Raw genomic sequence first — 25,603 nt, forward strand, 5'->3', positions numbered from 1 at the left:
AAAGAATATAAATATATTGGAAATAATCTCTGGAGTGCTTGAACAGTAAGAACTAAAGAGAACTACAGAAGAACTAAATAGAATTTTATTTTAATATATTCATACGATAACTAAACAATATTTTATAAATTCAATATAATTTCATCGGTATAATTGAAACTGTGTTTATTGTGAAAATAAAAATTTAAATTTATAACATACAAAAAAAAAGTGAAAGAAAGAAAGAAAGGAATAGTAAAACGCTGAACATACAAAAGAAAGTAAATACTAAATTGCTAAAAAAAGTTTTACGCATAGTAAAAAGCAAAAGAATATTAAAGTCCTTTGTTTCGAAAAAAAATATACAAGACATTATTTTAATATTTAAAACAAATACTGCATATGTTGTTGCGTGTTTATTATTTAACAAACTATGTTTTTTAGAAAAATACATTCATTTTCTTTTGATAATATTAAAGAACAAACTTCGTAGTATTTACCATAAAATAATGAATACCATAAAGATAGTACCATATCTTTATTTTAAATTACATTCTCTTCTCTTTAGTCACTAATAAGGTAAATATTAAATTTGCAAATTAATTTAAAATTTACTCTCTATAACTACAAAGGATAATAAATAGTAGATACAAAATTGTTAAAAATAGAACCACAGATTGTAAAAAAGGAAACAAAATTATAAAGTCATTTAAAAATAAATGAATAGGATACATTTAAAAAAAACTACCCCTGCTGTTTTGCAAGTTTTCTAATGTTTGAATATTCAATCAGTACTGATTTTTGCACTAAATGATGTAACGAGTAAGAGCCGCTTTATAAATTTTCTTATATAATAAATGAGTTCCTTCATTAAATACACGTTGGTATTTACAAGTTTTCATCATATAAATAGTATACAGTATTTTAAGAGCACTATTTTTTAAATATTAGGCATTTACTATTTTATATGATATATTGTATCTAATAATACAGTATGTATTTCATGTTATTTAGTTCAAAGTATCTCATACAAAATTTCGTTTTTGTATAATTGAACTTTCAATAAAAATACAAATACTCACTCTTAAAGGATTTTCAATATTTAAAACCATCTTAATATTACGCAAACTTTGAGCATCGAAAACTACTTTTGTCAAAAAAATTGATCTTAAAACGGGATGAATTTGTGTTTATAGGAATAACAATAGTCGATTCGTGATTGTAAAATTAAACTGATAAAAAGAGTGTAGGGAAAAAAAATCCTAAAAAAGAGGGAAGAATTGAAAAGCTGTTGCTCAAATGAAACGAGTAATGAGGTTTGCCTTGTCCCGATATCGTAAACGGGATACTTAAAATGGAATTTTTTCAATTAAACATGAGTTAGAGAGAACAAAAATATTATTGTTTGAATGATGTAGCAATACTGCTCTTTTCTGATTCATCATTGTTTCTAATAATTCGGATAAGATAGGAATTTGATTCAAAACACATTGTTAATTCCGACCTTCCGGCAACTTCACAATCGCTTCTTCTAATAAATATGTTACTAATTCATATCAATGCATACAATAAATTGTGGCACAAACAATAACAACATCCAACATATTTCCGAGTTCCACCAATTTTGAAAACTAAATCACCAAAAATATGAGAATAAAACTAATTGACTTCATTTTAAAGAAGATAAAAAGTAATTCCAGTTAATCCAAATTAAAATGAGCTCGAAAAATTTAGGAATAGTCTAAGGCAGTCTTTGCCGTGGATAATTAAACAACAAACACTGATAGTTGAATTAATCATTCAGTATATCTTCCTTTTAATAAAATACTCCAGCAATATCAATCTATAATTTATGTAAATCAAAAGGATATGTATAAACTATAAAGTTTACTAAGGCTAGGAAAAATCTTCAACTAAAAAACATAATAATTGCAGTATAGGGTAAAATATACGTTTATAATAATCCCCAAAATGCAAGAGATGACTTTATATTATATAAAGAGAGAGATATTACTGATTTAATTTGATTTTTCTACTTATGTTCCATTTTATAATTTTTTTAAAGGAGGTTCGGGTTTGAAGAAAAACTATACGGGATAACCTATTGTTTTTTTCTTCTTCATACAAATTAAACATTCTTATAACAAACAATAAGTAAGAAGCAAAGAAATTGATATGATTTCGTTGCCTATAAATTTAAATTTCTCTCTGACTCAATTACGCCAGAAAAAATCTAAATTAATTTTAACGAAACTCCTTTTTTTGTAATCGATAAAAAAATTTATTTTTTCTAATGTGTGGATTTAATTTTTCAAAAAATTAGCATTTGTTGTTAATTTTTAAATTTCACAATTGAAATATAAATAAAATATGAAAAAAAATGGAATTTTAAAAAATACTTTATAGTATAGTATAATATTAATAATTTTTTTATTATTTCACAACCCGCAACAAAACTCAGTCGCCAATATCCTTGAACTGGGAAACAAAAGATAAGGCTTTCTTCTCTTCTATACAATGCCGGCGTTTCATACTTTGCCGGTAACATACTGTTTGTCTAACGATAGGTACTCTGACAGACATTCGTCTGGATGGGTGGTGGTGACTACGGTAACGAGATATGATTATTTCAAGTAGGGGTGCGGGTCCCTCTTTAAGACTGGTTTTGGCGCGAGAAAATGAGACCTCTTTCTTCGGTCTATTGTGTTAGCTCTGGAGTGAAAAGAAATAAATATTCACACCTGAAACATCGTTTAGATCGTTCGATTTTCTCTTATTTAAAAGAGTCAAAATTTTAATAACGGTAGCACCTAAAATTTGAGATCATAATTTTTACATTTTTTATAGTTTTAAAAAAAGTATATATTATACAAAACAATAACCCAAAACGATTTTTTTTATTTAATTTATTCTACAAGATATTAACAATTAAATTTTAAAGCTCTTTTTAATTAAAAATTAAATATCTTAGGATAGAATGAATGGATTTTAAGAAAATGTATCTCATTTTACGCGGAAATAATTGAAGTTTTTGATAAAATAATTATAGTAAAACAAATGTTTAAAAAATTTAATTTTTATTGCAAAATTAAGTTGTAAAATGAAAAACAAAAATTTTGTTAATGTCGTATAAAGTTCAAACAAAACCCATTTTAAAGTAAATTTTATTCCGAACAAAAGGGCTTTTAAAAAAAAAATGGATGGCAATTCCAAACTCAAATAATAAAGGAAATTAACTGCTTTAAAAAATGTGCAAGTTTAGAAATTAAACCATCTAACAATCAATGAACATTCATAATAAATATTGTAAAATTAAAAAAACCTGACTACCCTAATGTCAAAATTTGTTCACTTTTTTTCCTTTGTATTTAAAAAATAACAACCGATTGAGTAGAGAAAATCATTTCAAGTAAGAAAGAAATATCCCTGCGAATCTTAAAAAAGTTATAGAATCAGATTAAATAAGTCTCCTACTGGTGACTGAGACAGCCAATCTGGTATACTTCCCATACAAGCTATCATCGAAGCTACCCTCCCTAAAATGCCCTCTTCTTGTTTCCATAGCACCAGACTGTCGCAGACTTTGTGGCGGTCAGAGTACCTATCGTAGACAAACAGTAGGGGAGAGTGGGGTCAATTGTAACATTTTTTACTTAACTATTTTTAACTGACAAAAATTCCAATATATTATTAGTATTAATTGACAGACGAGTAAAGTAGACTATCCGCTACTAGAAAAAAAAAAATACCTTATTTTAAATGTTATTATATCAGTTATTAACAATTTTTGACAGTCGTGCACTTGTTACAATTGTCCCCACTTACGGGGTCAATTGTAACAGTTCATAATTTCAACTAAAACACAGTTAATTATACATATTATCATAGTTGTGATATATTTTTTTATTAATCAAAATAGTAATAATATTTTAGGAGTCAAAATAATGATGAGCAGAGACCTAAAGGGTTAAACTTTAAGGGGTTAAAAATTTTAATTTATGCTATGAAAGGTGACAAATGAAATAATGCACATGCAACATAATATAAATGATATAGGAAACTATTGGTGGTTCTTAAAGAGTTAAGTAATGGTTTGTAAACATAAAATTATTTATTTTCAGTTGTTACAATCGTCCCTTTACTTATTGTTACAATTGTCCCCAAGACGCCATTTCAGCTTCATTTGTTAAAAACAATGCTAGTTAGTTAACAAAACTAATCTTTGTTTTCTTCAAAATGTTAATTAAGGTGTCCACTTACATATTCGGTTAATAATTTTTATTTGTTTAAACAAAATTACTTTGTTACAATATAATATTCTAATACCAAAAAAAGTACTTACGTAGCGTGAAAATATCTTTTGTGATATAACTCTTTCAAAAGTACATAAAAATGGTTGCCAGCAGGGGTGTACAAGTAGATTTATTAAATACACCTTGTTCGCCACCAAGGAACCAAATCTAGAACCCGACACTCGAAATATTTGCTCTGTTACAATCGTACCCTATTACAATTGACCCCACTCTCCCCTATACACTTCATCTTTCATTTTACCCGTTGCGTCACTCTGTAGTAGCGGCATTTTTCGGTATTTATTGAATGTTGTTTTTAATCAATAAGTACCAGTACTTTTCGGTATTTATTGAGTGCAATCAATTATTTGTTTTGACAGGTATGTTCAGCAGAAGATTAAGCTCTACAACTGAGCCTGACAGTTAAAAGTTTTAAAATTATGAGGGCTGAAATTCCATGAGATCCTGACAAATCTTAATGCAAAATACACAATTACAAATACAAAAACTTTAAAGTACTAATGATTATAAAGTTTTTTACTTTATCGCTTTATAAAAGTGGGTTTATTAGGATACTTATGCACGATTTACTTTTTCTATAAAAAGTATAGAAGTATTTCTTTTTATATTTAAGCTCCTTACTTATTTGTTTTTACAGGTATGCTCAGTAGAAGATTAAACTCGAGAACGGAGCTTGAAAATTGAAGACATTAAAGTTATGTGGGCTTAAATTCCATGAGATCCTGACAAATCTGAATGCAAAATATACAATGACGAATACAAAAACTTTAAAACTGCAAATAATAATAAAGTTTTTTTAAATTTATTTCGTTATAAATGTTACTTTCATTTTAATTCTAATTAATCTTTAAATCGATAAAAAATTTAGAAGTACATGAATGCCACATGTTTAATCTCTAAAATTAGCTACCTTACAAAGAGAAAGAAATGTAATTTTCAAATTAGATTCTCAGGATCGATGAATTTATCGAATCCCTTAAAAAGAAATTTGCGAAAGTCAGGAATGCATGCAGGAAAGTCCGAGAAGGTTCCACAAACACTTCCAATTCGTAACAATGGAAAATATTCAACAATTCGCACTTTTTTAATACCCATAAATACACTCAGGACAGCCTAAGTAATAATAGGTAGTTCTGCCACTATTTCTTTATTCCTATTGAATTTATGATGTTTCACGTTTATTGAGTGGTAAAGCCAAAAGTAATAGTAGTTTGACTATTTCTCCACGCTTTTGTTATAGTATAGTATCAAAAAAATAATGGTAGTTTTTAAAACTCAAAAAATCTAAACACCCTTTTTTAAGTGATTTCCTGGGAATAGGGAAAAAAAAGAAATTCGTTATAATTGTAGGTTTGTAGTATTATGGAGAGGAGCAACGTACTAATGAGCGTAGACTTTATACATACACTGAGTGGCCAAATTATTATGACCACCTCTGAGTTTTATGCAAATGAGTTATTGCGTCACAGCGCTGCCGCTAGAGGGCAAGATAACTATAACACGGGAATGCTGGACAAGTGAGTCATCAGTTATACTGAATTGCTTGCTCAGATATAGGAAAGAAAAGTGATTTAACTGAATTTCAACGTGGAATGATTGTGGTTGCGAGATGTGTCGGAACTAGTATCAGCAAAACGGCTGCACTTGTGAAGTGTTCTAGAGCAGCAGTTGTTAATGTGTACAAAGAATGGACAATCAAGCAAAAAACCGGGTCTCAATGTCAGACTTGTGGTCGTCACAGGGTACTGAATGCTCGATCAGAGAGAAGGCTGGCAAGGTTGTGCAGCACAATAAGAGAGCATCAGTGCGACAAATTGCAAGTGATGTTAATCAAGGAGCAACTGTGCACGTCTCTGAACGGACTGTTCGACGCACATTGCGCCGTATAGAGTATGGAAGCAGACGACCTGTTCGTAAGCCTCTACTGTCTGCTTTAAATAAGCGCAGACGTCTCCAATTTGCAAAGAAGCACAAACATTGGACAGTAGATGACAGGAAGAGGGTCATGTGGTCCGATGAATGACGATTTCAAATGCATCGCGCAGATTGCAGGATGAGAATATGGAGAAAACAGCACGAAAGCTTGGACCCCAACTGCATTGCCACGACACTTCAAACTGGTTGTGGCAACGTCATGGTATGGATAATGTTCTCTTGGTATTGTATGGATCCTTTAATTCCTGTACCACAACGCCTTAATGCCCAAGGGTATTTAAGTATCATCGCAGATCAAGTGCATCCGTTTATGTCAATGGTGTACTCTGGTGGGGATGGATACTTCCAGCAGGACAACGTTCCTTGTCATAAAGCTGGCATTGTCCTCAGATGGTTCGAAGAGCATGACGGAGAACTTAACTTGCTTCGTTGGCCAGCACAATCCCCAGATCTCAATCCAATTGAGAATTTGTGGGATGAAATTGAACGAGGGCTCAGACATGGCCAACTAGAGGGGGAAAGGCCGGAGAACTAGCTTATGTTTACTTGTGACGTCACAAATTCCGTCCGACCGGCGAACGTCGCTGAAACGAAGACGAAGTGAAAGAATTAATAAATCCAAGTGGCGTGCGTTGTTTATATTGAATCGTTTACATGCTTGTTTAGTGCTAATTAATCTGTTACATGCTTATTTGTTTAAAGTTAGGCGTTGTTATCAATTTTTAATTCGTTTACAATGCCTGATAGATGTTGTGTTACTGCGTGCAAATCCAATTATGATAAAACTGGAGAATATGTTTCAGTTTTTCAATTCCCTAAAGACGAAACAGTGTAAAATTTATGGATTAAGAAGATACCCAGGGAAAATTTTGTACCTTCAGATCGAAGTGTTGTGTGTGAAAAACATTTCACTGATGAGTGCATTATAAGATATGATGAGTATTGGAAAAATAATGAATTGGTTAAAGTTCAAAGAAGTCGGCCGAAATTGAAGGCTGGTTCGATACCAACATTATTTCCTGGTTGCCCAAAATATTTGTCTAAAGCTTCTTCATCTAAAAGAATGAGCAGAGATGAAAAGATAGCAAAAACTGATGAAAGGAATTTTAATGAGTTTTTGGCTAATGACAGAATTAAGTCATTTGATGATTTTAATTCATTGTTTAAATCTAAAATCGAACTACCAGACAATGTCCTTGCCTTAAAAACAAATAAAAACATTACACTTATTCTTTTCATGGATTTTGATAACTGCCCAGAAGTTGTTAAGAGTATAAAGATTGCACCTTCTTTATCTTTGCAAATTTTTATTGGCTCGCAGGAATTAGATTCCAAACAATACTCGCATCTTCTAAGTAATGGCATATTAACTTTTTGGAGCCAACTAGAAAACATTGTGTCCATGGTTAAAAGCGCCTCAAAAACAAATGTTGAAGTGAATGATTTAGATGTAATTATAGCTCACTTTCACAAGTTAATGGATCAATATTCAGATTGTGAAAAGAAAAAAAAACTAATATTCATGTGTGAGCAGTTAAAATTGGCATTAAAGCCTAAGACCTCCAGGAGATACAGTACTGACATGTATCGCTTTGCTGCATCTTTATTTGTTGTGTCCCCATCCTGTTACAGATCAATATTAAATTGTAAAATGTTGACACTTCCTTGTGTGGATTCCATTAAAAAGTTGCTAAATGTGTTAAGCTTGAACTGTAGCACAACAGTAGAGGATAATATCCATTATATAAAAGCCAAATGTGAGAAGCTTACTGAAAATGAAAGGCTCGTAAATTTGTCACTTGATGAAATTTACATTAAGCCAAAGATTTCGTATAAAGCTAATCAAATTACTGGTTTTTCAGAGAACAAAGAAAATGTGGAAGCTACATCTATTCAAGCATTTATGATTGCTTCGATATATTCCCCTTATGAGGAAGTGGTGGCGTTAGTGCCTGTGAGCGGAATGACTGCTGAAGACCTTCTCCGTCTAACAAAAGAAGCTTTATGTATTTTGCAGAAGGCTAATTTTAATGTAATTTCTCTTATTGCTGATAATAATGCTGTTAACCGAAATATGTTTAAAGAACTCGCTGGATGTAAATTATCGAGTGAACCTTCGATAAACCCAGCAAGTGGGGCTCTACTATATTTAATTATTGATCCGGTTCATATTATGAAAACAATACGCAATAATTGGATTTGTCAAGCAGATGTGGAAAAAACTTTTGTTTGTCCTGTTTTCAATAATTTGAGTAATATTATGAAGCCAAGATTTTGCCTATTGAGAAATATGTTTCAATATGAAAAACAGAATGCTGTTAAACTTGCATTTAAGTTAAATGTAAAGACTGTTTACCCAACCAAAATGGAAAGACAGAACGTGCTGCCAGCACTAAATGTTTTTCACGAAAGTAATAGTGCTGCTCTAGAGCAGCTTTCAGAAAAAAATATAGCCTCGATACACACAATGGAAGACGCCATTGCTTTCTTGAAATTGATAAAGAGATGGTGGGATATTTTAAATGTTTCACACGAGAATAAAGGGATTTTCATAAGAAGTTTTGACTCTCTTCCACTCAGTGAAACAAATACTGAAAGCTTTGAGTTTTTGGAAAATTTTTTACTGTGGATTAAAAAGTGGCAAGAGATGAAGCAATTGCCAAGGCAGGGTTGTTTCTCTAAAGAGACATTTTTTGCCCTTATTCAAACAACATCAACAATTGTGGCGGCCGTATCAAAAAGACTCTTGGAAAATGGTGCAAGATATGTGCTAACTACTAAATTTCATAGTGATGTCCTGGAATTCCGTTTTTCACGGTATCGACAGTTGTCTGGTTCGAATTATCATGTATCTTTGCAACAAGTCCTTGAATCTGAGCGTAAACTTCGGGTAAAATCACTGCTTAAGTTGCATTCGAAAGCGTATGGTGATATTTCGCTCCGGCTTTTTTTCTCCGACTTTGAATCTCCTTTGGAAGAAACAAACATCGAGCCATTTATCGATATTCTTGAGGATTTAAATGTGTCTTGCGATAGCATTGAAATTCTGACCTATATTACTGGATACTGTGTATACAAGCTTAATGTTGATTGTGATGCATGCTACGATTTATATCTCAGTCCTTTCGATTTGAATGTGGATTTTGATACAAAACTTTTGTCGTCAGAAACTGAAAAATTTCATAACAGTTCCTATCTTGATATGCTTAATAGAGGAGGCTTGAAAAATCCATCTTGTGACATTGTTTATATTGTTGCTGTTTGTTTTGCTATTTTTCAGAAATTAATATCTAGTAAGTATGAAAAATTGTATCAATCTCTATCTGTTAATCAACATAACATTTTAGTTAAGCTAACTGAATTACATTTGTATCAAACATCAATAGTTGATATGGAACAAATTTGTGAAAAATGTAACTATAATTTTTCTAAGCGTGTTTTAAAAGTTATCAATTCATTTTCCAATCTGTGTTTAAATAACTATTCAAAAGCTAAAACTGATGAATGTGTATTAAAGAAAATGAACAAAATTGAGATGAAAAAAAATAATGTTAATAAGAAGCGTAAAGCTGAAAATACTAATAAAGAAGAAAAAAGAAAATTGGATAAATTTTCTAAATAATAACTTGCTTAAAACATTATCATGTCTTAAATTGCTTAATACTTCCATCTGTTTGTTTATTATGTTGCAAAATTATAGAATTCCTTGTCGTAAATTTTTATAATTTATATAACAATAGTAATTACAAAATATTATATTCGATAAATAAGTTCTATAATAATATTTTAATGTTAGCACATTTAATTATAAAACTTTGTAACGTGTTAGTCGATAAATAACTATCAGTCGGCTAATTTTTATTTACTGTAAAAACTTTATTTTTACTTTTAGGTATATTTAACTATTTATTCTTGGTAATTATAGTATAATTATTATATCACTTATTTATTATTAATCAATCGTATTATTTTATAATTCGATGTTTTGAATTTACATAGGTCTGGAAATTTTGTATATAATTGAAAGTATGATGCATCAAAAAAATATTTTTAATTTTTATACAAGAAAAAACAAAAAGAGTAAGGTGTAAACAAAAGGAGTATGTTACAAATTATTGAAGTAGAATGTTATAAAGTTGAAATCTATTGATGTGTCTCTTTATAAATTATTTAGAATTAACTGTAGGAATAAGTAATACTATTATCTCAATCTTGGTCATAAATAATGTTTCTTTTTTATAATTGATTTAATGGTAATAAAAAAAAATCTCATTTTTAAGGTATTGCTCATTTTTATATTTTATTTTGTCTTGTATTGATATTTATTAATAAGCATGCGTAACAATTAGTGAACTGATTTTTCATTACTTTAAAAGCAATTACCTGTAACTTTGCATAAATCTTTTTTTATAATAATCAGAATTTATAATAATTCTGGTAGCAGATTTTACTTAGACAATCTGCATCACAATTTTTATAAATTCATAGTTGTCTGTAACATAATCAGAGACTATTTTTTGTAAAATTTGAACCTAAACTAGCTAACTGTTGCATGTAAATTTCAAGTATAAATTGGATAAAAATAAAGTAAAAATTTTTGTTTTTTAAAACTCATTTGAGGTTTCTATACAACTTCAAAATATAATTAATTCTTATGAAATTAAAATCTTTAATCAAAATGGCTGAATATTTTCAAACAATATTAAAAAATTATTAATAGTGGAATGCTATTATTATAATACTAATATAAAATATATAAGCAAAGTGTTAAAATTTTTCTATTTCTTAATTTTTCACTGCAGTTTTTTAGTCGTTGCTTTTTCTTAAAAGAACTGAAATGGAAAATAATCATCACATACTGGAATAATATTCAAGCACGTCTTATCAGTATGCAGTATTTCTGCTAATGATAATTTTAAAATAAATTCCTTTCTTCATAAAATATGGAACTATATTACATTCTGAGCAATAACCAAAAGATTGATTGAAATATTGCATATTTCAAAATTCTCAATTAGTACTTGTAAATTAACATTATGACTGTAAGTCATTCTTGTTTTATGTTGGCACATAATTGGACTTTTTATTATGTTTTCCACATATTATTTCTTTCATTTTAATGTTCAACAACTTGTAAATATATTGGTTCTTATCTTGAATTTCAAACAGCTTTTAAATAATATATAGTATTTTAGACTCAAAAATGTACAAATAAAAGACTTACAAAAAAATGTTGTTTTGTGTTTATTTATTTAATTACTTTTTCAATTGAATCAATTCATAAGATTTTTGTTATTTACTTGTATTATTTTGCACTGCAATGCTTAAAATAAATTCATAGAAAGAAGTATTGTAATTTTATTTATTATAATCTAAACATAAGATTTTTTTAACAGCAGTTTGATGTTTTACTAAAATGTATCTTCCGTTTAGTTTTATTATTAATTTAAATTTTTTCTATTAAATCTCATTATAAGCAATTTTGTAATACACATTTTAATACTTGACACAATTTAAATGAAGAAAATATAAAAACTCTTTTCTGTTTTTTGATTTAAATTATTAATAAACAAAAAATCTAACCATGCAGATGTTTTTATTTACATATTTGTTATGTAGTACTTTTATGCTTGAAATAAAAAATCTAATCCTAGATAATTTTCATTTTAATACTTGAAATAAAATATAAAAATCGAAATAAATAGTATAAAAAATACTATTCTATAATTTAATTTCTAAGTATCTTTTATATTTAAGACCAGGGTTTGTTGATTTAAATTAGCTTCATTTAAATAAACTGTTTTATATATATATATATATATATATATATATATATATATATATATATATATATATATATATATATTGATTTAAAAAGTCAAAAAACTGTTTTTTTTAATCATAAATCTAAGTTCTTACAGTGTATTAAAATAAAAATAAAAAATGCTAATTGAATCAAAAAGGTCCGATTTCTTTTTATTTATTTATTTTTTTAAATTACGAGACTTATCTGAGACTAGAAAGCGACATCAAAGATAATATCAATAAGTAAATTTTTCTTAATCCCAAAGACAATAAGTTAAAAGAAAAAACGCAAAGTTTTATTTTCCAAACTTAATTTGAAAAATATTATTTTAAACTTAAAAATCTTAAATATGCCACTGAGAATTCCTTAAAAATCTTTTTTGAATTATCCTTTAATAAAAATAACGAAAATGCGGTATTGATGCGTTTAAAAGTCTTATAGCGGTTTTCAACGGAGACTTCTAGATCAGACGGAATGTTGAAGCGAGAGAAAACGTTCTCCGGCCTTCCCCCTTCTAGTTGGCCATGGCTCAGACAGATGGATCCAGTACCATCAAATTTGCAGGAATTGGCAAGTGCAGTTCAGCGAGCATGGTCTGGCATACCTTCTACCACCTACCAACATCTCATAGAATCCATGCCCAGACGAATTAAGGCAGTAATACGCGCAAAAGGTGGCCCAACAGCGTACTGAAGGGGTGGTCATAATAATTTGGCCACTCAGTGTATATATATATATATATATATGGAATATTGATTTAAATACTTAACTCCTAGCATCTTAAATAACTTTAAAGGTTATAGGTTACGATACTTTTTAATTTTAAAAAGACCGGTGTTTCAAATTTTTGCAAAATCTTAGATTGTATTATTATAAGAAGGTAAATTTTTCCCACTAGGGCACATGCATGATCGGAAACATAAACCGATTTAATTTAATTTATAAGTAATATATTTTATAACCGATGTTAAACAGCCAACGACTATCATTGTTGAGCTCCATAGCCTTCTAATTTTGGAACTAACCCACATTTGCGTTACATGGAGAGGAAAACCACGAAACCACATTTAACCAAGTACAATATATAATTACCTTGAATATATATATACAGTGGAACCTGTCTAAATTGACCACCCTCGGGACCGAGTCAAATGATCACTATATAGAGGTGGTCAATTTATGAAGACTCTCTAAAAAGGACTCCTTAAATAAAACTTATAGAAAATGGTCACCATACTCAGGTGCTCACTTAAACAGGTTCCACTATATATATATATATATATATATATATATATATATATATATATATCCTAGTGACTGATTTTTGGGAATAGTGAGGGAAAATTACCACTTAAAACTGCTGATTTTTCTTCAGATATAACCAAAATAAAAAAATAAAGTTCTGACAATTAAATTAATCATGAAAGTTGTGGCAAATAATATATAGCGGATATTGTTTCATTAATATTAAACAACTAACACTTAAAAATGGAGTTACATATTCATTACAAAACAATACATCTTTTAGCAATGATTGCGCAGTGAGCATGATTCGTCTTTTGACAGTGAACATGATTTTATTTACATTCGCTTTTCATTGCAAAAAAAAATGTTCAATTATCATCTGCTATCTTTCTCAACAACATTCTCCAGTAAATCAAGGAGAGCTGAAATCTTTGGATTCAATTCATCTTGGAAAGAGTGACTAGTCTTCTGCTTCAGAATTAGTGATTTTAATTTTGTGACTGTATTTAGAGATAGAGGCGACGACCACATTACAATTTCTTTCACATGATTCCAGTCAGCATCAGTTAGGGATTGCTTTAAGGTTAGATCCTTTTTAATTCCTTTCTTGGATAGTATAAGTTTGTTTTTGTATCGCTTTATTTCATTGATATCATCAAAAGATGCATTCAAAAGTAAGGTGGCACTTTCAAGAAAACCTTTACTCAGTGCATACTCTATACAACTACGGCAAATAAGTCGAAATTCTGCAACGTTTACAAGAGAAGACAAGTTGTAGTTTATAAATTTTTGTAACACATCGCCTTCTCTTTTTAATACAATGAACGGCATGTCTATGAATCGATTGAAAAAATAATTACCCCATTTTCTCAAAAAGTCTGCTTTAAATTGTTGAATTTCCTCTCCCGTCTGGAAATACCGATTCAGAAACTGGTCCACAAGCTCAAAGTTGGACAAAAATATTAATGTCAAATAGATAACATGTAAAGATGATATTGTTTTCTTAAATGTATCAATTTCCACAGATTGATAAACCCATCTCAAGAAGGACTCGGCTGCTTGGATGTTACCATCGCATATCCACTCAATACAAATATGCCAATCGCTAAATCTAATAAGCCACGATATTATGCGCCTATCTTGCTCTCTTTGCTCTATAAGATTGATTTTATAGGGATAACATTCTGGTGGCAAGGTAGATTTTGATAATAACATGTGAAGCGAACTCAGATTGCTTGAGTAAATAGCACGGCGAAATTCCGGCCGGCCAAACATAAAGCAGATAAATAGTTTAATCTCTTCTTTGGAAGCATCATTTAATATCCTAACAGCCATGTTCAGATTTTCTAATTTCAGCAAATGCAACAACACATCGACGCAAAGAAGTTCATTTTTCAGAAATGATCGTCTTAGTCTTAATGGACTGGCACTCCATATTTCTTTAAAAATCATCATTTCATTTCCAATTTCACTCATCTTATAACTAATATCCTGCATTATGCATGAATAAATTTCTTCTTGAAGGTTATCCAATAGTTCAAAAATAGTGGACAAGAATATTCTTTGATATGGCCAACTTTCGATCAAAAACACTAAAACGCGAGAATGATTCTGAAAAAATTCCGTCATTTGAGTTATACTATTGACATGAGATAATAAAAAACATAAAACATCTAAAATTTCTGAAGAATACTGATAAAGATAAGGATTTTGAACTTCCATACGTCGAGTAGCTTGCAAAAGCCATTTACTCAAATGATCGTTTTTCTCCTGCTCCGACAATTTCCTCCAAAAATACTTTAGGGCAACTATGTTATTAACATTAATCGAACAAGCAATATTAACATCGGTACTAAGATTATCATCGTATATGTTTTCATGATCTATGACTCTAGTTAGAAAACTTCCTAGATTATTCTCGAGGACACACATCCAATATATTATAAAATGACAAGTATACTTTTCTCCGAACCGAACGATATGAAATCGGTTTCCAAATTCTTCTGAAATCTTCTCCCAAAAAATTGAAACATGTTCCCCTAAACAGTGAGAGCAGGCTAACCCAAACAAACGGCAAATATCTAATCTTCCTAAGCTTCCACTATCGAATAGTTCCGTAAGGGATTTCACTATGTCAACTCTCCCCTCAACTGTCCAATAAATTGTACTACGCTTCATGTAATACTCATAGAGATTTCTTTCATTTCCTATCCAACTACGGTAGATACGAAACGCTTTCAACAACTGCCACCAAATGGGTCGAATGACGTATGAGATTTCGGTCTTCAGCGATGAGGGCAAAGAGCTATCGAATAATTTGCCTAATATTCTTTCTTCTAACTCATCTGGATCTCCAATATCGAAAGAAGATAAGAAATAAGACGTCAGTTCATTCCTTATATCAGGAGCCGTACATAGCCCAATTGCAATCGACACTACTGCAATGCGCTGCAGGGAAGGAGGTTCTGAAAAATTGTTTATGAAGTCAGCTCTTTCAGTCGATTCTGTTTTCAAAGTCTTGAATGTCCAGCTTCCAGATCTCTTTTCTTTGCGGACTCCTTCTGTAAAATAGAATTTAGTTTTGAATGAAAGATTTGAATAAAAAGATTTCAAAGAACATTATGCATACGTAATTTATCACGAACCTAAGTCATACATTTAATCTACAAGTTACTGGCTAAGCAGAGATCAAGTATTGTTTACAATACCTAGGCTATGTCTAATGCCTATTTTATGATTTTCAAATTTGATTCAAATTTGTACACTTTTTTCTTGCTTAAGATGTTTTTGAAAATTGGTTATTGAATGCATTATTGAATACCAATTATTAACTACCTCTTTGTGGTATCATGCAGTGGTAGTTCAATCAACTGCAGGTGGGTAGCCTAAAATATTTTTGTCGAATATTGATATACGTTAGATATATAATATCACCGTTTTGTTTTGTTTGAAATAGCAGTATGATGAAAGATTTTAGTTCTTATCTGAGGACATATTGTATAAAAAGTGATGTACATTGAAAACTCTTATTAATCATATTTAGTTATGCTAAATGTTATTAATACAGTTTTATAATTTTAAAAAAGTTGAAAACAATGAACTATGCACATTTGTGTTCTTAAGTACATAATTTTTGTAAGAAATTCAGAGAAAATACGTTTTAGATTCTGATTTCGTCACTATAAATATAGCCTGCACTAATTGATTAGTATATTTAAGTTCACTTCCTTGAACTGTTTACAAGTTATTCAGTGTGGTTCGTTTTACCTTCCTTTTTTGCGCACTATCACACAAAAAATCACCCTGAATAACTTTCACTCAAACAATAATTTTTAATAATTATTTATTGTTTAATTTAATTGTGGACGAAAAAATTTTGATATATGATGTATAAATTTTTTTTTATACTATATAACCCCACGTATTGTTCCATAACAAAATTAAAGTCAAACTGTTTTTATATAGTAGAAACCGACATAAATTAAAATTAATTACTTTTTAAGAAATGATTTGGTGAAAATGTAGAAATATTTAAATGGGGAGATTAATATTTAAATGTGGTTAACGTGCGAGGAACTTGACTTACGCATGCGTAACGTAAAATTTCATTCATATTTTTTCCGCTGAGAGCCAAATGTTAATCCTTTTTTTTAATTATGAAATACGATGTTTCTTTTTAAGACATCTGAAAATTTACTCGTAATTTAGCAAAGAGATTCGAATAAAACATTATATTTAACGAATGTTGAGTTTTATAAAATCATGTTTCTGATAAAATGTGGTTATACATCTGCTTTTTTAAAAAAATTTTTGGTAAGTTCATTGAATAATTTATACAATTTCAATATACATACGTATAAATTGAAGTGGAATAAAATATATTTAATAATTATCAATCAATTACAACTTAAATGAAACTAAAAAAAACTATAAAATGCATCGTTCTATCGGATAAAATTGTAATATCATCGAAGATTATGTTTAATCGTGTTTTGAGATTCACCACCAAGAGAATAAAATTGCGGAATCGTGCCAAGATTTTTAAACATCTTAAAATTTCTCAACATATTATCTATCGTCTTAATCTTAAAATAAACTTTTTAATTACCAGGCAGCGCATGTTTCACACAACCATTTAACTAAATAATTAACTATATTTTTTTCCATTTTTCAAAATTTCATTTAATACGCATACCACGTAGATTATTTTTTTCAATAATAGGGTAAACCAACCAGTGAAGGAACATTTTATATATATTGATTAAAAATAAGAATTTGAAAGTTTTTCCTTAAATAGATTGGTAACAATAGCTTACTGCCAAATAATAGGAAGTCATCTAGCAATGTTTTGGATTACCTGGTCAAATAGACTTCTCTGGAAAAATTCTTGAATTTGTTATTATCTCTGCAACACCTTGTTTCTTTGAAAAAATTATAAGGTGAGTGTTTGTATTTATATGTTTGAAATGGAATTAATTGCATGTAATAGTTTTATTTTTCTCACTGTGAAAAAGAGAATTCAAAATATAGTTATTGAAGGGACGTTTTATTTTTTTTAAAGCATCAAAGCATAATAAAGTGCTGAGCTAAGGGGGTGTTTATTCACTGGATCACCAAATGATTAAAAACCAGTGAAGGAACAAGTGTTCCTTTACTGGGTTTTTTTCTAAGTTAATGAAAATAAAAGATAAACTTTAATTTTCTTGTACCTTTAGTGATGTTCCACATCAAAAGTATGTTGAAATTACGGAAAACAACTTCTGACCAGTGAGGGAACAGGCATGTTTCTTTACTGGGCATGGATTTCCCAGTGAATGAACAGTATGTGTTAATATCTTGACACTTTAATTTTCAAATCATGATTAGAAAAAAAAGTTAGCATTTTCCAAGTATTTATATATTATAATTTCAAGAATAAGCTTGTTTTTAAATATTTGTATGGCTAATAAATTCATAAAGAGCATTAAAAAAAACCCAAAATTAAGTGATCCTTTACTAGGTGTTCATTCACTGGTAAGAGCTGTTCCTTCACTTGGTCTTCTTACTACTTGTTATTTGAACCTCCAAAACTTTAAAGCAATATTATGTAAGTTCTCTACAATTTTTTTACGTAATTTGCAATTAGTAACAAATATGTTGACACAGTCATTTAATTAAAATTACGAACTTTGAAATTAATATGATTTTTTAAAAGGCAAGCGAAGCTTAAGTGTTGCTTCACTGGTTAGTTTACCCTATAATAATTTTTTTAAGCATTTTAATTTAGCTTTTATTTTAAGTTAAATGCTCATTTTTAAATTATCATCAACCTCTTAATAAAAGAAAGCTCAGAATTGTTGATAATCAAACTTGTTAGGAAATTAAAAAACACCCTGATGCTTTTAAATTTTTCGATGCAAAACAGCAGATTATTTTTTTTTTTTGCATACTATTTTTTCACAAATTGAAGATAAATTATTGATTGTTTTTTTTTATTGTTTCATATCTATTTGTCTAACGAAAAACACCTGTCGTAGTTTAATATTAAAATCCTCAAGGATGATGCAAGGAAAAGCATCATCCTTGAGTCTAGTTTTCATCCTCTTATGATTCCTGTACTTAGCCGGTAAACTAGCTTGGCACGATTTATCACCGAGGGCTTATTGTCAATGAAATATATAGAACAAAATATAGAGGAAGAGCATCCTCATATTTGAAATTTTATTTCGAAAAGCAATATTTATTTTTATTAAATAAATGTTAGTTTTTTTTTTTTTTTAAGCATTTTTATAGGAATTTCTTTTTTAAAAAAACATATGTATTCTTTTAACAGGGAAGTCTAACTTTAAATAAAAAATTTTATATTTTTAAGAAATTCCTATTTTAAAAAATCTTATTAAATTTTAAAATCATTAATTATTTTTGAAAGAAAATTATTATTAAGAAAAGTATTTTTTTTTTTTAAAGAAAGATATAATTTTCAATATTATTATTTGTTAAGAAAATTCTTATTTTTAAGAATATTATTCAATTTTGAAACATTCGTTGCTTTTTTTTTAAATATTTAATTATTTTTCAAGAATGGTAAAAATGTTTTTTCCTATTTTTCTTAAAAGAAATTCTTTATAATAAAAATATAATTTATTATTTAAAAACATTATTTGTTTTGTAAAAAGAATACGTATTGAAAAAAAGAGTTAATTCATTATATATATATATATATATATATATATATATATATATATATATATATATATATATATATAATATATATTTGTTATAAGTATTCAAGTTTTTAATAAAATTGAGCTTTAAGTTTCCTATACAGTGTACAATCTAAAAAATCTGCACGCAGGACACCTCTTTATCTAAAGGTTATAGACAGTGGTGTTAATATTAAACCCGAGATGCGGGAGGGGGGAGAATGATCCAGAAATGATGCACTATGATTAGAGTTCCCAGTTTGCGGCCCACGGCAGCACCAGAATATAATAAGAAAATATATCTATATATATTTTATTATACATTATAACCACATTTGACATCTTAACAAAAAAGTATTTATCACGCAAAATTTCCGTTTTCTGAATTTAGAAAATTGAACTACTTATAAAAATTGTAAATCTTAAATTATGCTGAATTGCTCCTTCCTCGTTTGAGATGAATAAAAAAAAACAGTTAGTTCTGATCAACACTACCAAATTATGCACAAATCTGAAACGCGATTACTGACACTATTGAAGAGCTTAGTGGAAGAACCAGGTCAGTGGCATGCTTAGGGGTACTTAAGAATCTATGAAAATAACACGGTGGTTATCTCAATATGGGTAAGTTAAATGCAGCAGAATTTTTTTCTTACACTTTAATCTAAACGTTTTTTTTTTTTATATATATAAATGTCGTTGAACAGCCGTTGCACTTTTGGGTTTACGCCTACTAATATTCAGCTCCGTAACTTAGCAATTTTGAGCCCAACACAAAACAAAAGAGCTCCTGGATCAAACTAGCTATCTTGGAAAACTTTTTGATGAAACTCACCCTCATTTGCGTTATATGGAGTGGAAAAACTCAAAATCCTCTCATGGTTAGTCTGATGGCAAGAGAACTCTAAACCATGATCCTCTACCACTGAGGATATTTTACGTCAGCACTGTCGTAGGTGCGAGCTTGGTGTGGAATTCGTGCAGTAAGTGTACCTCTAATGACGACCAAAGGGGTCCGGCTGTCAAAGGAAATGGCACCCCAGACCACAATGCCTTGTTGAGGGCTGGTGTGGCTTGCAATTGTGAAGGCAGGATCCTCCTTCTGCCCTGTGCGTCTCCAAGCACGTCTTCGATGATCGTCAGGACACAGTTGGAAGCGGGATTCGTCGCTATTGACACAAATAAGCTCGTCAAAGGTGATTTCTGTATGCATGATTTGAAAAACGCGAGTCGTAATAAAAAGATCGGAATTTCGGGCGTTTTTTTTTAAAGATCATGTCATAAACATTTTAATTCAGCATAATGAATGATTTCTTCAGAGAAGCTTAAGGGTGTCTAGGAGTGAGATTCTACTTTCCTCGTTCCCCATGTTAATCTATGGAGAATTATATGATTCATAACCTACTCTTTATTTAGACACTTATTAATATTTTGGAATTTTTTTTACTTCATTTTATGCTATTTCATTTTAAGTATTTTTAAAACTTTTTTAAAACTAACGTCTTCTTTAAAAGACTGAAATTTAGGAGATAAGCTTTAATTGCAAGTTTATTTTTAGTATGTTTGGAAAATTTTTTCGACAGATTGAAAGCTTAAGAAATTCTCTTTAGCTTAAGATTAATATTTTAATTCTAGGTTTTATACAGATTACGTAAATCACAAATTAGTTTCAATAATTCTAATCATCAGACTCAAAATTTCCTTCCCCTTCTAAAACCCTTTTTAACAGGATTACCCACAGCGAAAATGAGCTTTTGCACCGCAGGAGGTTGAAGTCAGCTTTCACTGTGATTTATGACTCTCCCCACCACCTTTTTTATGTGTGGATCCGCATGTATTTCTGTTTTTATTTCATGTTTAGATTTTACCAAGGAACGTTTGTTATAGATTTTCATAAATAGCTTATATGGGAAACTGTAAAATTAAAAAAAGGTTGTATTTGCAGATAAAGTGACTTGGTATGAAATATCAAGATTCCAATCTTTGGATTTAAGATTTGTAGAAAATTATTATGATCGTTTAAATATGAATGTTGCATCTAGATATCAAAAATTATCAATGGACCTTATAAGAAAATTTCAAGATTATGTTAATAGGGATTATATTATACAATATCAAGATATTGATAAAGATTTTGTAATAGAATTTGTTTCTAAAATAGATCTCTGTCTTTTAATAGAAAATAAAAACCAGAATAATTTATATAAATAGTCTGGTATAAGAATATTACCAGAAGAATTTTATGATTCACACAAAGAAAAGATAGTTTACATACCTCTTGCTGAAATTTGTCGTAATACACGAGTACCTCTATACGAACCAATAAAAGAATTTTAAAAAATGTATTCTAAAAAATGTTTCTAAATAAAAAGAAGTTAAAATAATGGAGTTTTTAAAGTTAATGATTTGGAAGTTGGGGAATATCATATAAAGAGTTTGAATAAATCTAGATATGAGCTAACGATGAAACTAATTGTAGACGATAAAGAAACAGAATTAGTTTTAAAAAATGATTGTTTCACTAAAGAAACTAGACACGAAATTATTAAGTATGTTGTAAAAGATGATCCTATCCCGTTTACTTATCTCGATTATCATGGGATCGTTGATGGTAGATATGATTTTGAATTTTGTTATTATGATTATGATAATTGTTTTGAAAAATATTTTTATTAATATGTTAAATAAAACCGATTTTATTAATATAAAAATAAGACTTTTGATTTATTAAAATATGCTGATTTTATCTAATATTCCATATAAAAATGTCCGCCTATGTTAAATATTACGATTATGAATTACAAAGATTTGTCAAATAAAAATAAGAATTTCGATTAATTAAAATATGCTGATTTTATCTAATATTCCATATAAAAATGCTAAATATCCGCCTATTTTAAATTTTATTAATATAAATTATTGTAAATATTACGATTATGAATTACAAAGATATTAATTTTTATTAATATAAAAATAAGAATTTTGATTTATTAAAATATGCTGATTTTATCTAATATTCCATAAAAAAAATGCTAAATATCCGTCTATTTTAAATATTACGATTATGAATTAGGAAATTTAGGTAGTAGTATATGGGATAGGCTAAAGTGTCCTGTACGCCCCCCCCCCGATATACTACTGTTATAAGAATTGGGAAGGCAGCTCTACCTCAATGGAAGCAGCAAACATTATTGTTCAAGGTTTCCTTCAAAGTCTGACATTATATGGTGTAAAATATGTAGCCATGATTGGAGACGGTGATGTGTACTTTTTTGTACAGTAATGTGTACAAAAAAGTTTTGGAAGCTAACCCATATGGCACCTTCGACGTTGAAAAAATTAAATGTTGGAATCACCTCTTAAAAAATTTCTGTAACAAATTGAAAGAGGTAGCAAGAAATACAAAATCAGGACATGCCGCAGTTCACAAATTGCAATTGCTAGACAAAAGAATTCTTAGATTAAGAAATGCAATTGTAAAGGCGTCAGAGCATAGAAAATATCAACTAAATGCACAAGCTGATCTAATAAAGGATATGAAAAACGCTCCACGACATGTTTTTGGAGACCATACATACTGTGCTTCATAATTTTGTAATGATAGAGATGATGTAAATCATATCTCAGAATTAGAAGAAAGTGTAATTTTGTTTAAAATCATGGAAATAATAGGGAAATTGACAAACCATGCCAGAAGCTTGCCTTATAATTCCACTAATAATGCGGTGGAATCATTTAACGCATAAATATAAAGGTTGAAGAATGTGGATTATTTGTAGACGAAAAATATAGTCTCTTTGGTGCCACTCCTAACGGAATTGTACAGGATTTGGACGAAAATGAAAATAAATGTATTGTTGAAGTTAAGCGTCCTCTGACATGTACAAATTTGTTTCCAAATGCAGCTATACTTGACAGAAAATTCACCTTCTGGAAGACTAACAAAGAAAAATATGGTATTACAGAAATAAACAAAAAACACAATTTTTATTTTCAGGTGCAGGGACAATTGCACGTAACAAAAGCCAATTTCTGCTTTTTTACTTTTTGGACCACAAAGGGAATTAAAGTTGAAAAAATTGAATGAGATGACTTGTTTTGGGCAACTAAAATGGAAGAAAAACTTAAAAGGTTTTACTTTGATTGTTTGTTGCCTGAAATCCTGGATCCCAGCTATACAGATCAATGACTATCCGAGATCCCAAATATATACTGGAAGCGATAGAGAAAAAACAGATGAGTAAAAAAAAATGAAATGATAACAAAGACTGAAAAATCTGATAATTGCTAAGTCCTTCCTCTTCCAATTCTGTGGGACGATTTATGTATAAGGAAAAAGTACAAATCGCAGTTTTCATCCAAAAACATGTCGAGTGGAGATTTCTTCATTTGATTAACCTGGTCATTAATTTGATATTTTTTATGTTTTGTATGCATGCATTTTTTTATATTTTTTTAACATTTATTATAAGAAAGAATTGTAACTTCTTTAAAAAAAAGTTATATTTAATTTTCGTAAAAAGCGACGATTAGTAAAAAGATTGATATCCATCAATTTTAAATTAAATTTTTTATTTGTTATGACATTTACGGAATACATTTTTCTTTTCGAAAACTGAAAACTATCTGTAGAATAATTAGTAGAAGGAATTGTAACTTCTTAAAAAAAAGTTATATTTAATTTTAGTAAAATGCGATAATAATTAATAAGATTGATATCCATCAATTTTAAATTAAATTTTTTATTTGTTATGACATTTACTGAATACATTTTTCTTTTCGAAAACTGAAAAATATCTGTGGGGTAATTAGTTTTCTAAACAAAAATAAAGGAGAGATTTTTTTTATTTTATTTGCATGGTTCTCTTATTTTTTTAAAAATTTAATTAATAAAATATTTAGCGTAATCAATTTATATATATATATTAGTCATTTGATTTGAATTTCATATTATCTTGCTTTTTGTGAGTGCTGTTGAGATGATAATAAACTATCGAAGGAAAGGAAAGTAACTATGATAACTTTAAAATAACAATGATAACCAATAAATATTACGCTTTACTTAGAATTGCAGAAAAAACACAAAGCACATATAAGCTTAATGAATCTTCTTAGAATTTAAGCAAAAAAGCATTGAAATATCTAGATTTAAAAAAACGGAAAAAAGTAACAGTGAATAGTAGAACCAGGTTAGGAAAATAAAACACTACGCATGTAACAGTTTTGAATAAAATTTAAAGAGTGAATAAGGAAGCAAAGGAAATATCTCTAAATTTTTTTATTAAAATTTATAATTTTACATTAATTTAATTTATAAGGTTTCACGAAATTTAATTTATTTGTTATAAAAATAAAAACTGTTTATTACTTTAAAAAAGAAAAAAAGACATTATTTCGTTCACCAGAAGAATAAGAAATTCCTGCTTTTACTTAGTCCTTTTCTGAAGTAAGGCATGACCATAGATATAAAGGCCCCTATATTAGTCCCTGGGCATGACAGACCAACCAAACAGTGTAAAATGGGAGTGTTGACGTGATTGACGACTTAACTGTACTACTTGGGGGAAAGAAAAACACCTGGTTATATTTGTCGGGGATGTCCTATCGGGCCCAAATGATGGGGGAATCCTTTCTGGCCCAAAGTCACAGGTGTTCATCGCTCAAAGTTTCCCCCCTTCCCTTTACAAACACAGGTTTGGAGTTGACGCTAATCCATCGCACTTGACATTATCTTTCTTTCCATAGGGGTTGACACTCATGATGCGCTTATCTCTGATTGGCGCCATTTCGATTCGTTAATATTTATTATTTGCAAAATGTTATGAGTTTACAAAACAAAAAGAATAAAATTCGGAATTTTTAAAGACTGCTTTCTTTTCCGCGAGATTATTTTTAAAAATGTATTTATTGTAATTCTTTTTAAAATTTATTTATTGCTTTCATTAATATTTATTATTTACAAAATGTTTGATTTTGCAAAACAAGAAGAATAAAATTCAGAGTTTTTAAAGACTGCTTTCTTTTCCGCGAGGTTATTTTTAAAAATTTATTTAAACGATTAATTCGTTTAAAAATTTATTTATTGTTTTCGTTAATATTTATTATTTACAAAATGTTATGATTTTACAAAACAAGAATAAAAT

The 25,603-nt window shown here is 29.1% G+C and overlaps 2 protein-coding genes across 3 annotated transcripts in view; both read right to left on the minus strand.

Moving 5' to 3' along the window:
- Nucleotides 1–25,603, minus strand: part of LOC107450819 (substance-P receptor) — a 231,668-nt gene that overhangs the window by 200,129 nt on the left and 5,936 nt on the right. The window lies entirely within an intron of this gene.
- Nucleotides 13,476–23,878, minus strand: LOC122269181 (uncharacterized). 2 transcript variants are annotated; one of them, XM_087150391.1, is made up of 2 exons: nt 23,599–23,878; nt 13,476–15,839 (listed from the first exon to the last, which is right to left on the minus strand). In XM_087150391.1, exons 1-2 carry the CDS (start codon nt 23,816–23,818, stop codon nt 13,654–13,656), a joined length of 2,406 nt encoding a protein of 801 aa, XP_087006517.1. In that variant the 5' UTR covers nt 23,819–23,878; the 3' UTR covers nt 13,476–13,653. The 2 variants fall into 2 exon arrangements, with proteins under 2 accessions (XP_087006517.1, XP_071037428.2); XM_071181327.2 differs by lacking the exon at nt 23,599–23,878 and adding an exon at nt 20,454–20,895.

The sequence above is a fragment of the Parasteatoda tepidariorum genome, chromosome 8 (assembly GCF_982258835.1).
Source record: "Parasteatoda tepidariorum strain Cologne lab strain chromosome 8, Ptep-v5.0, whole genome shotgun sequence".
Lineage (NCBI taxonomy): Eukaryota > Metazoa > Arthropoda > Arachnida > Araneae > Theridiidae > Parasteatoda > Parasteatoda tepidariorum.

Excerpts from the sequence above, each read along its gene's own strand:
- LOC122269181 (XM_087150391.1), bottom strand. The coding sequence starts at position 23,818 with ATGAAAACTGCGATTTGTACTTTTTCCTTATACATAAATCGTCCCACA. Across the intron at positions 15,840-23,598 it reads TCAGGCAACAAACAATCAAA|AAGGAGTCCGCAAAGAAAAG; the intron begins GTAAAACCTTTT and ends TCTATTTTACAG.